The 13,481-nt window shown below is 42.4% G+C and overlaps 1 protein-coding gene across 1 annotated transcript in view; it reads right to left on the reverse strand.

Moving 5' to 3' along the window:
- The window catches only part of LOC149459112 (uncharacterized), a 243,337-nt gene that overhangs the window by 77,193 nt on the left and 152,663 nt on the right, over positions 1-13,481 (reverse strand). The window contains exons 71-74 of the mRNA XM_089681623.1: positions 12,697-12,909; positions 9,149-9,294; positions 8,111-8,238; positions 6,213-6,360 (exon numbers count right to left, since the gene is read on the reverse strand). Of these exons, the coding sequence (XP_089537749.1) occupies positions 6,213-6,360; positions 8,111-8,238; positions 9,149-9,294; positions 12,697-12,909 (635 nt within the window). The remainder of the gene's footprint in view (positions 1-6,212; positions 6,361-8,110; positions 8,239-9,148; positions 9,295-12,696; positions 12,910-13,481) is intronic.

The raw sequence follows: 13,481 nt of genomic DNA on the forward strand, positions 1-13,481 counted from the left end.
AAACTGGTATTGCTACAAAAACTCTCTGCTTGTCCCAGTGCCCCAGTTCTGAGATGTTCAGTGATAATTCTGAGAAGTCTGTTGAAATTGCCTAACATTAGACCACATGAATGACAACTAAAGGAAAGGCAGAGAGACCGGTTCTCATTTTTTTAGGGCAGTTTAAAAAATGAGAGCTAATGTATGTTGTTTTCTGGATGATTCTGCTGATTGTAAGTCATATTTCGTAAACAGACTATATTGTGTCTTTCTGTGGCTGCTTGAGATTATTATCTAAAGAGACACAAGTGTTTGGCTGCAAATTATGTTTATAGTTTTAATCAATATCCAAGAACCTACTACAGAGAACATTCATGGGTCCAAAATAGGTTCAATTAATTTCTTACATCTATAAAAGAAGTAATTCTGAATAAAAGGTCGTGCAGCTCTCTGAACAGAGCGACTAGGGCGTTACTTGGCTTATTACTTTTTTATGCTTGGAAACTGATTGTTTTACACTGGAAATCTCCTGCATCACCCACCTTGGCTAACTGGAAGTCTTTGGTGAACTCTGTTTTTCCCTTATACAAAGCCACTTATTCTAGCAGAGGATGCTTAACCAAATTTCATAAGGTTTAGTCAGCTTGGGTGGAGAGTCCTAATACAGCAGCCTTAGTAGATTAATGCTCCCTTTGCAATACTCAGGCTTTTTCAGGGGTGCCTTGGCAAAATGCTTAAAAACTGCCCAAAAATTGTATACAAGCCCGCAGGTGCATAAAGTCTGCCTTTTAGTTACACAAAGCCATAGGTTTTCATTGTGCACTTTTACAACCTGCCAGCTGCCAGCATCCTAACAACCAATTACATCATTAGTTGATAAGGACGTCGTTGGGAGCCTGCACAGCATCCTTGGTTGCCTCTCTCCATCAGAACTGGGGTCACATTAGCTGAGTGAGGGAGAGAAACTGAAGGAGAAAAGCACTGAAATACCAGTCAGTAACAGTGTGTAAAGGTGTATTTGCTTTGGAAGAATGAATCCGCTCTAATGTTGGGTGTCCTACACATGTGGATGTTGCTACGATATGTAAAACTATTCAAATGTTTACATTTTAGAATGAGGTGCCTTGAGATTGTGCAGAATGTTAAAGGGTGCCTTGAAATTGTCTATAATTTTAAAGGGTAGCCCTCCATGTGGCGTTCAGTTCCCCTGATATGCATTTACTTCCAGTAAGTGAAATGCATCCTCTGAAGCTTTATACCCAATAACATCTTATCTATTATTTGTAAATGAAACCTGAGCTCTATCCGTTTATGTCAGGCCATACGTGATGCGATTTTCTTGCAGCTTGCAGGAAAGAAAATCACTCAATTCCCCCAACAACACAGTCAGTGCTGACAAGGGAATCCCTCTTGCAGAGCCATTGTGTTCTCCTGGCAAGGATGGGGGGGCAGGGGAAGCTGTCCCTGCCAGGAAAAAACAGTGATTAGAGCTAGCAGCTATGATAGCTGCTAGCAATAATCACATGTAAAATCCAATATGCTGGTTGTACAACAATCAACTTGGGTACAATCAGTCTGTCCATAGGTAGTTTGAATGTCTGTTGGTCCCCGCTGAGCCGGCCGAGATTCGATCCATCTATGGCCACCTTAAACTACCAATGCTGGGGACATGGACTTGTGTCATCTTGCCTCCAATGGTTATTGTGCTTGATGGCTTGTTTAGTATAGTGGAGCACAACTGTCTTTTCTCTTAAAGGATAAGTTCACCCCAAGTTCATCATATTTAGAGTGTAACATGCTCCTATGCACCCACCTACCTCCCCTCAGTGTGACAGTAGGCAGGGATACACTACATCCCTACACTCGCTGCCACAATTTAAAAACAGCATGGCCGTGTGCGGCTCTGCCCATATGTCATTCACAGGGATGGATTGACAACTCATGGGGCCCCCGGGCAATAGGGGATCATGGGGCCCCTGTGTCCTTGCCCAAACTAAAAAAAAGCCTATGAAAAAGGTACCAGGGGCGTCTCATGGGGCCCCCTACTGACCCCGGGCCCTCGGGCAGTGCCCGAGTTTCCAAATCGTCAGTCCGCCCCTGGTCATTCATTCACAGTTTACTGTTAATAGACTACAAGTACCCTCAGCCATTGCAGCTGATGGCTGGTAGTTCTCAATCAACTGCGAGGGTGCTGGTGAGCATTCTTGTAGTTCATGGATTCTGCCATTCTGTAACCGCCTGCTAATACGGGAGTTACAAAGCAGACAGCTGACGGAGTGTCTTCAGGATCCTAGCAATGCACCCTCGATACAGACTGCAATGTAAAAAAATGATAAATGCACATTTTTTTGACCTGTAAATAGACATGCATTTATTATTTTCTTACAAAAGGTGAATTTAGCCTTTAAGTTGTTTTTGGTGCAGGTGCACGGACTTGTTTTGTAAAACAGTATTAAACTCAATAAAAGATATTTTTTTTTCTTTAAAAAGTTATGTAGCTGGCTTAACTTCCCAGTTGGTACACAAAATATTATTTTCAGGTGAACTGACACTTTAACCGTATGAAGCTTTTGTATTAATATATGTATTACAAAGGCAATGAGCATTAAGACGTTTCAGAACCAGTAAAAGAGTAAATTATATTTTGTATTCTCTTGCACTAAACCCTAACAGACTTAGGTCTCATGCACACAGAACGTTTTAAAAACGTTTCTCCTCTTGGCAGCAGCGTTTTGGCAGAAAAACCGCCAGTCGCTTGTCTAAGTGTTCAACGCTTTTTGCAAGTGTTTAGGTGTGTTTCCAGGCGTCAAGCGCTTGGGCGTTCATTTAATTAACCATAATAATAATAATTTATTCTGGCCATTGATATGAATGCTTAAGCGCTAAATGTGCCTAGCGTTAACATGCGTTTAGGCTCGTTTAGACACGTTAAGTGTTTTTTTTCTACCAAAATTCTGCTTCTCCTGGATGCACTGGGCCCTGCTACTGCTACTAAAAGTCTGTGTGCACATGGACACATGAATAACATGGAGGGCTGTTTGGAAGCTGTAAAAAAAAATGCCTGATGCCCCCAAAAGTGGCTGAAAAAACAAACCAAGTATGACACCTAGAGAGCTGCAAGAGTACTGCATCGTGGGCATGCACTCAATTGCATTAAATAGCATTGCTGTGGCTATAGCTTAAGCAACATTAAACCGAAAAACAAAAATGTAATATATTGCAGCTTACCAATTCATAAATCTGGTGGTTGCCTTCATTTTCGCTCTTTTTTTAAGCGGTTTTTTTTTATTATCTCTTGTTGATCCAGCCAGTAACACACTTTCTATAATTGGGTGGCTCCTCTATCTATGGAGGAGCACTGGAGTCACCCTTGAACAGCAGCATTGTCTTGAGGGGGCAATGTTCGATAGACTAGCATATTTTGATGGACCTTAGTTAAAGCCTAATTACAGTCAATAATTTTTAAGCAGTCACATAAACAATTTTTTTCCACTTGGGATTTGGGATAAATGTTTTAACCAAATGAATAAAAGCTGACCATTGTAAGCACCCCTGTTAGTGTTGAATTGTTTGCCTCAATCATCTAACTGACACTTCTGCTGGACAGCTTGGCCTGTTAAAGGAAGTTGAAAAATAACAGCAAGAACAACAGGTAAAAAATAATAAAGTTACAGAGGGACTGCTTTGTTAAAAGAGAAGTACGTTGTTTTTTTTTTAATAATACTTACCTAGGTGGATGCAGCATCTGTCCCCTGCCAGCTCTAAGGGTGAGAACTGAGTAATCAGACGCCACTGATCGCTCTTTTTTTTCTGTTGCTCTGAGCAGAGAGCAGTGACTGTCAGTCACCTCCCCCAGTGCTCACTGGAGCGCTGGGCAGTAGAAGGAGTGGCTGGCTCAGGCTCTCAACAGCTCGCTCGCAGGTGCTGATCCAGACATCTGGATGGATCCCAGCTCTAAAGTTGGGCTCTTTCCCCAGTCTGGACCAGATGAGTGATGTCAGCCGACAGTGAACTGCACTCCCTTGATCCACAGTACAAGTACAGCCAAATAAACTTTGGATATACTTCTTTCATGCTAGTGAGAGACTGCATTAAATATATCATTGTTTTTTTTGTACCATTTTAAAGACTCCTTTTACATGGGGTGGATTCTGTTGTGATCTGCAGGGGATCTCTGAGCTGATCCGCTGCTGATCAGAGCAGATCGGGTGGATGACACAACCGTGTCCACTCAGTATCTGCAGAGCAGGCACAGGCAGAGCCTGCTCTTCTCTATGGGCATCCGGGAGTAAATGGACTCCACTGTCCGTTTACACCGGGCTACCTCCAATCCACCACTCCTGTTTTTTTTGTGGGCCTGATCAGACCCAACGGTATGTGGGTGTAAACAGACACGTTCGTTTACATCCACCTGTCCATAGGGATGAATAGACCTTCCGATCAGGTCCGCCTGAAAAACTGACAGGTAGACCTGGTCTGGACATTCATCTAAAAAGGACTTAAATAATTCTGTTGTAATTTCATGCTACAAAACAATAATTAATCCCAGCTAATTACATCTCTTGGAGGCTACAGGGGCAAGATGTCTCCACCAGAATCCCTAGCTGCAGCCAAACAATGTTAGCGCCGCCAATTCATTCTCTATAGTACAGAATAAACAAATACAGAATCCCTTTACTCCTGGCTTGTTGGAGGGACAGTAGGCTTAAATTTCTACATTGAAATCTCACTGATTAAGCTTCCATTTCCATTAAATATAGGAAACCAATGCTGTGAGAGTTCCAAGAGCTGTCCTTGCTGTGGATTCACAAGCATGCAAACCAGAACCTTCCTGGTCAATGACTGAGAATGTATCGATTCCAGAGCATCAGCTTGACAGGTTTACTAGTAAGAAATAGACTCTACCAAGACTGAGAATTTTGTGACCTCATACCAGGGGCGGACTGACAACTCATGGGGCCCCCGGGCAATAGGGGATCATGGGGCCCCTGTGTCCTTGCCCAAACTCAAAAAAGCCTATGAAAAAGGTACCAGGGGCATCTCATGGGGCCCCCTACTGACCTCGGGCGGTGCCCGAGTTTCCAAATGGTCAGTCCGCCCCTGCCTCATACACTCTACAACAGCCTTCCATCTGCCAGGTATATAGACATGTGCCAGTGGCTGGGAGGTGGTCCTAGGATCTGAATTTCCAATAGTGATCCCACTGGTAGAATATGGAAATAGGAGACACCTGGCATTGCCTAGTCTCCAGGCATAATCTAGGGGGGGGGGGACATTTACTAAAACTGGAGTGCTCAGAATCTGGTGCAGCTGTGCATGGTAGACAATCAGTGTCTAATTCAGATTGTTCAATTAAAGTATAACTAAAGGCAAAACTGTTTTTTTAGTTTTGAATAGAGTGGAGAGGGATTAGAACACCTGTCAGTTTTTATTGCCGTCTGTGCCCGCATTTCCCCAGAAAAGTAATGGAGGGGAAATCTTCCAATGGGGACACTAGTTCTGGTGACCTGGGGTCCCTAAGGATTTCCCTTAATTTGCAGGGATTTCCGCTCACTTTCTGTTGTGGCTATGGGACAGGAAGTGAAGGTAAATCTCCCCAATGAAACACCAATGGCAAAACATAAACTGGCAGGGGTTATAACCCTCCCTTGCTCCATACAAAATGAAAAAAATGCTTTGCCTATAGTTCCACTTTAAGCTTTGACAAAATAACCTGGAAGCTGATTGGTTTTCATGAAAAGCTGCAGCAGATGTTTCACTCTCCAGTTTTAGTATATAACCCCCTATGTGTTCAGCCAGTGAGATTCTATTTCATAATGACCTATATAGCAACTATAAGGATCTAAAGTGTTTTTATTATATAGGGAAGTAAAGATACAACATAAATATAAGTCAAACCATTTGTCAACCTGTGTAAAGCATAAAAAGAAAGGAGTTAACTTTATTAAATATGCATTCTTCTTTAACTACTTGCTAAATATAACCTAATTTTTTGTTTTTAACAACATGTAGACCTAGAGGCAGGGAAGATACAACTTAAAGCATGCACTGATAGTCTTTAGCTAAGGGAACATGATAGGACTAAGTACCCCAGCAGCAGAGGAACCTTACTTCACCCAAAGATGGACTCTATAAGCTGCTTAGACTACTTTACACTAAGGTATTGTTTGAAAGTGCATTTCTTAGAAAGATCATTTAGTGACATTGTTCATTAATAGTCATTTTGAACCCACCAGTTTTCTACTCCTTCTCTTCTCCGATTCTTCAATCTGCAGGAGAAACTGTCTGTTGGAGCCAAAACTCATGGATATCTTGGGTGCCTTTATCAGACAGAAGTGGTCACAGAGTTCCTCTGCAGAGACGTACTGTACACAGTGACACCTGTACAAGACAAATGGAAATGGTGAAATTGGCATAGAGCACCTTCTACTTCTTGTACAGGTCGGTGTTTGGTGGAGTGTTGTGGTGTGTAGCCAGGTGCTGGCTATGTCATTATGCAATTCAGGGACACTTACAGATGAGATTATAGTTGAGCCTTTTTTCCCCCTAGTGCCCAGTACTGGGACAGCTACATCATTTCCTATTAGCAGAGTGGATTCAATTCTCCTAACAGCAGAGGATCTCAGGACCTTTAGTCCTATAGCCAATGCATTCTGTATTCCTGAGTGCTGACTGAACTACACATTTCAGAGAGCTGGCGAGCCAGAAGGCTTCTAGGACCGCATATATTTTCTACTGCAAGGGGTGGGCTCACTCTCTGGGCATTGGATTCAGAGATGGGTGCAGGGAGATTGCTGCTCTTCTCAAGAGAAAGATTGTAGGCCTGCGGCCGCGGGACGCTAGGCAGTATTTCTGTATAGCTGTAATACCGATCGGCACACCAGGATCACATCAGTCTTTCTCTGCACTGAGACTGTCACTGCCCAGCCCCCACACAGACATGTGACAGGCTGTTAGAGGGTCACTCTACACATCTCTGTAGACAATCAGGAGCCTGTTTCAAGAACATTTTGTTCCTAGGAGGCTGTGCTATCAACAGGATTGGTGAGGGGGCAGATGGCCAACCTCTTTCTGTCATGACTCTAGAGACACTGCATGCAGACATCTTTACACCTCAGTCACCAGGAGATCTTTGCTTTGAGCATATCATAACTTACCTGTTTAACTTCATCAAATTATCAACAATGTTTGTGAGCTGCACCATTGCTAGAGAAGATAGACATCACCATATTGGGAACTATTAGCATCACAGGACTCAAGCTGCAGTATCTAAAAGGGACTTCTTTCTTTCTAGGGCCAATGTTACTCAAACAAGGGTACTTACATATACTTATGCAGGAGTATACATTTATATAGTATTCTCTGCATACCCTTTGTAACGCTGGTGGCCCAGAGAGAGCTGATAAGCCAACAAGTATTCTCTCTCTCTTACTGCTGGTGTTGCACTTAAATGGTTGAAGCTCACTTCACAAAATTGTATATTCTGTTAAATGTTGTTAATTGACTGCTCCTATTGCACTAGTGGTTTTTTTTGCTTTTTTGTGTTAATTGGAGGTTGTGCATACTAGTCCCATTATTACTTTGGTGTACTCTTTTGAGTAAGCACAATATATAGGTGTTACTAGAACAGGGTCCTCGAACCCCTCGTGTATTGCATTGTTTCTGTCTTGTCTCATGTTCTGTCCCCCTTGCTATTGTACAGTGCTAAGCAAACCCTTTGGCGCTATATAAATACTGTAAAATAATAATAGTAGTGTTTCTTGCCTTATTATTCTCCCTCACTGAAGTATGTCTGAACCCAGCATTTCAGAGGTGTCAGGAGGTTTGCAAAGTCAGGGCAACCCCTGGGGACAAGCATCTTTAAGCAGTCCATACGAGGTGGGAGGGAGCAGCGCTACAGGTGTATACTGTGCTACAACCCATTGTTGAGACTGAGGAGTGATGTGTTGTAGCATTGATATTCATATTAATGTTCAAACTCCCTCAAATCAACACCTGATAAAAAGTAAACAATTTCTGTTGTGTAATAAACACATATCAAGCTTGATGTGGACCTAAATAAGTTATCAGAGGCATTTGTTTAATTGTGTTAACATTGTGACTGTGTTATAAAGCAAAAAGAAGTTCTGACATTCCAAGTTCAGCGCTGAGCTCTCCCCCTAGCGGGCCGCAGGATGGGGTGCAGTCATATTGCTCTGCGGAAACACACTTTCGTGTGGCTGCCAGGCGCACTTCAACCACAGAACAGCGCTCCTCCACCTGTAAACAAAAGAAGTGTATTAACTTTACCATTAACAGTTATGATGATTGCAAGCAAAAAGTGTCTGTACAATGTGAGGTGTCAACAGGGAGACTTTGGGAGTCCTGGCTAAAACTCAATTGGGGAGATTTACTTAAACTAGAGAGTGCAAAATCGGATTCAGCTCTGCCTAGAAACCAATCAGCTTCCAAGTTTCATTACCAAAGCTTAATTGAACAAGCTGAAATTAGAAGCTGACTGGCTACCATGCACAGCTGCCCCAGATTTTGCACTCTGAAGTTTTAGTAAATCAACCCCAATGTACGTAAACTAATACCATACCATTAATTGTAATTTTCAAGAACCCAGGGACCTAAAAAGCAGGCTCCTTTGGGGGTAAGCGCTGTTCAACCATAATATTTTAGATTTCTCCTTACTTTTTATTTTAATAACAACATCCCCCAGGAAAAAAATTGAGACCAGATCTATCCAACAGGGGCATCCGAAAATGCTAAATACCTGACAGGAGTATTAACCCTTCCCTACTAAAATGAACAAAACAGTTTTGGCTAGGGTTAAACGTTATACACTTTGCTTGAGCTGCCAACAAGAATACAGGAAAATTTAAATACAGACGGCAATGGCATGAGAACCTGTATCCAAGCATTTTTATCTTGCAGGTGAAGGGGGAGATTAAGTAAGTAAAGCACCTTAAAGGTGACGGGTTGCTGTTCACCACTGCAATTATTAAACAAAGCTTCTGTTCTTCTGGTCTGGCTTTTTACAACCTAATAAATTAGCAATTGAGTAATTGTTTTTCAATCCAGTAATTGTTTCCACAGATAGCACACACATACGTTTGTGTGTACCTATATTTATATCTACACAAATATGACTTCTCCCACAGTGAATTATTATTTGTTCCAGTACCTGCGGTTGGCAATCCTGATCACTGCTGCTGTCTGATCTCTGTTGTTGGCGGTTATCATAAAACACGAACCCTGCCTGGCAGATACAAGATCCATCTGATTCTTGGAATGCACGATTCCGCCCCTGGCACACACAGCTTCGGGCACCTGGAAAAGGGTTCAAAGAGGAAAGAACAGGAATATTTGAAGTTTCAATTAAATATTCCTTAACAGGAAGCATGTAATAGTAAATAATATCTGAAATAAGAGCATAATCCAAATAAAGCGTATTCATTTCAATCTGTCAATAAAACATCTCAGCTTTAGATCACTGAATGCAAATGCAAACTATGCTCTGAGCCTTGGCGCTGCCATTCACCTCCCGTTGTACTAGAGGAAAGAGCAGGTTATTTAAATTCTTAGGCTTTGCAGCCTGGTGAACACCTTGGGGACTAAGGTTTGTTGCAGAATGATCATTGCAATAGGCCTACTAATAGGGTCTCCTTGCGTGGGCAACACCACCTGACCGTTTCTAAAGTCATCATTTTTTATTTAAAAAAAAAAAAAAATTGCACTGCAAGGACATTCATGGCATTTAAAGTTGAGTTCCAGAAAGAAACAATTATTAAAGAAATAGATTTTTTTTATTTTTTTTTTAAACACAAGCATAAATACCTGAATTTGACTTGGTATCAGCATCTTGCAATCTAATGTACAGTAGAGCTCAGATTGGGACAGTTACAAGCAGTGAAAGGAGTCAGTCAGTTGTTGTAAAGGAATGCCTGTACGGTAACTGGTGCATAAAAATGCGCATGTGCACAACATCATGCATAGAAATGAGGACAGGTACATTGCTAAAAAGAATGAGCATAGGCTCGTGTATGCGCAAAAGAATGCGCGCACATGGGTACACACACGCGGGAGTGTGCCCACGGTTTCTGGCGCCAGACAGACTAATTAAAGGAGGCTCTTACTCTGTCAGTGCTGATTGTTCTTCAGCTATTTCTTTGTGTCTTGCTGTATCCTGTGTGTTATCCGTCACTGACCTGGCTTGCCATTGATCTGCTCTTGGATCCTGTTTATGCTTCTGCTCGTCGGTTTCTGATCCTGGCTTCCTCCTGACCACGTCCCTGTCTGATTTCCGGTACCTCATCGCCTGATCGTTGCTGACCCTGGCTATCACTCTGACTATGCTTCCAGCTCCAGTTTGGCTCTTCAGTCCTGCTGAGTGCTTGCCCTGGCTATCTATTATATTAGCTCCAGATGTCACGGTGTGTTCCAGCCTCACACTTTTTAGAACTTCCAGCAAGCCACGCACTCAGATCTTGCAATTCCAGTGGAGTGCTCCTTTAACCTCAGCTGGTCATTCCTGCATCTCCTCTGTTCCTGATCAGATGCCCTGCTTGATATACCGAGTTTACACCTCCAGCCGCATGTTCTGCAATCAACATCTGCATCGTGTTCCTCCTGTCTATCAACACCATCTGTTCCACCTTCAGTGGAGCATGGGCTAGAGATACAAGAAAGGCCGACCTCGTCAATTCAGACTTCTTTCAGGTACCTGACAGTTGTGGTGCAGTACTCATGCACTAACAGGGGATATGATAATAAGGGAGAGAGCAGAATGGTAGAGAGATGAGCCCATCAGTCTGCAGCTTCTCCTTCACTTTCCAGTCAGAGACTGGGGAGGGGCAAGACCTCTATGTGTTATGGTTTGTTCACACAGGCAGCCATGGTAAAAGCAGGTGGTTAAGCCACAGTTTTATACCCCCCCGACCAGGTACTGAAACACAGAAATGCAGCTACCTTGTTTGAGTGAATGGAGGAATTGGTTAGTTTTTATATTGAGTCCTCAGGCTGAATAAAAAAAAAACAAGCAGTGTATGACCAGCTTTACCCTGCCAGATAGGACTGTGCTGTGTGGCAGAGATGTGTAACTCTCAGGAGTAGATAAAGAAATACAAATATTTTCTACTTCCTGTATATGTATTTAATCTGTGTATTTAGCTGTTTGCCTGGAATTCGCTGTTTTTTTTTTATTAAGTGTGAACATTTTTCAGACAATACAAATCATATAAACTTTCCCTTTTCCCTTCAACCTCACTCCTCCCCTCTCTATCCCCGGTTCCAATACAAACAATAAAGATATAGTTTAACAGAATTTCTCATTTGTCTTTGACCGTTGCTCCAAGCATTACGTAATAGATAGTATATCTAACAATGGGGCCATAAGTATAACAAAAATTATAATCAGCAAGGAAAGAATAAAGCTGCATCATATGAAGAAAAAACGAAATAAATATGTAGTACACCTAGTTATTACAGTACTCACAGATAGGGAGGGGGTTGGTGAGTATACTCCAGTAGATTGTGAGTTGTCAATTAGAAAGGAGCAAGGCTAGCTACATTAAAGAGTTAGTTCACCTTTACAGAAAAAATGTAAAGGTGAAGTAACACCAGACACCTTCCTCATCATCTTGGCCCCTGCTGTACTTACCTCCAGGGTTGCCAAACTGTCAGTACCCCTACAATCGGTCCAACAGTCCAGGGATTTGAAGTCCTCACTCTTTTCCCTCTTCTCTGTGTTGCACTTCCGGGACGTTGATGGTGCTGACCAGTTAGAATCAATCTGGTCCATCCCAGAAATGCTGCACAGAGAAGGAGGAGAAGAGCAAGGACTTGAAATCCTTGGACCGGATGTGGGGGTGACAACAGCTCAGCAACCCTGGAGGTAAGTACAGCGGGGACAAGGGGGAGGGGAGGGTTTCCAGTGTTAGTTTACCTTTACATTTTTCTTCTGTAAAGGCGAGCTAACACCTTAAAGCCTGTTGCTCCAAGGTTTTTCAACTTTTGGGGCACATCCTCTCCATTTACAGATTAATCTTTCTTGAACCAGAATATCATTGACCCTATCCAATGATGTTCTATAATATGGAGGAGTGGGAGAAATTTATAGCTGTGCTATAACTTAGCAGGAGAGAAACAATAAACTATGTATAGGTGCCCATTAAATCTCATCATCATCTAAAACCTAGATTGTGTTTACTAGGCCTAATAATGTAAAATCAGTATGGGAATCCTCACTGATAGTGGTCAGTATATCTATCCAATAATGAAAATGTTTTGAGCACCACCATAGCGTATGCAGGAGGAAATCACCTGGGGGCCACCAGCATCTTGCACAGTCTAGGTTAAATCTGTGTAGGGTTCTGTGTAATATAAACATCTAGGTGAACTTTTGTGATGGTGATGGGGACACCACCAGGAGGGCATCTAGTATGGAAGCCCATTGATTATTGGTTGGCATAAGGGATGCTCTTGGATTTGGCCCGAACCTCAAAGATATCTGTCATTTTCTGGTCAGTCAGCTGTGGGTGGGAGATTCCCCTTCCCGCAACTGCATGTGCACAAAGAGGCAGGGATGCTCATGACATCATTGACCTAGTATGGCTACATGGCCACATTAGGTCAACAATATATTCTATAGGAGATTGTCATGTAAAAAATGTCATGTAGAAAATGTGCAACATTATCTTTACTGATCGAACTGTACAGTGAAACATTACAAACCTGATTCGGAATAGGAGGCACTTCCACATACAAAGCAGGACACCTGACCAGGTAAGTGGTTGTAGGTGCCAGCTGGGCACGGGTGACAGTCAGTTGTCTCTCTTGCCTGTGTGCTGTTGCCAATAGTGCCAGGTGGGCAGGGAATGGGTAGTGTGGTACCAGAAGGGCAGTAGTGGCCAGCCAGACAGGGGTAGGACATGTAGCTCTCAACACCTGTAATAATGTAAACAGGACAATACTTTACAGTTAATGTTTACCATTAAGTGTACCAGAAAGTGTCCTTCACTTTCTGACAGAACAAACTCCAATTCATATATTTATATACAGTGCGAGCTTTAACAATTATTGACTTATTGCTAAAAACATGTTATTTCACAAAGGAACAGCATGAATGGCTTTGTAAACATACTCATAAAGCACCCTCTATCTTTACGATATTTGAGAAGAATTTTTCCACAGCCCTGTAAAATGTATTTCAATGTACAAATATAACAACAATGCTTATGGTTACTCCAATAAAAAGGCGTTGCTTCAGGCTGCCAGACACTGGTTGTAAGACTGGAAGGATGGTAGCAAACTGCGTTAAGAGACAAACAAGGGGATTATGTAAGTACATTATGTAACACCAGGACAAATAGAACATCCTCCTACTTCACAGGAACACATAGGTTTACATTCTACATCTTCAATAAAGTGGACCTGTCAGTTTCCAGTGTTGTGAAGGCTATGGTTATCACAGCTCCAGCCTGCTACCTGATTGGAACTTGGGGCCCAGGAACCTGTAA

This window comes from Staurois parvus, unplaced genomic scaffold, assembly GCF_062004578.1.
Source record: "Staurois parvus isolate SC_StPar_1 unplaced genomic scaffold, SC_StPar_1.0 ptg000274l, whole genome shotgun sequence".
Taxonomy (NCBI): Eukaryota; Metazoa; Chordata; class Amphibia; order Anura; family Ranidae; genus Staurois; species Staurois parvus.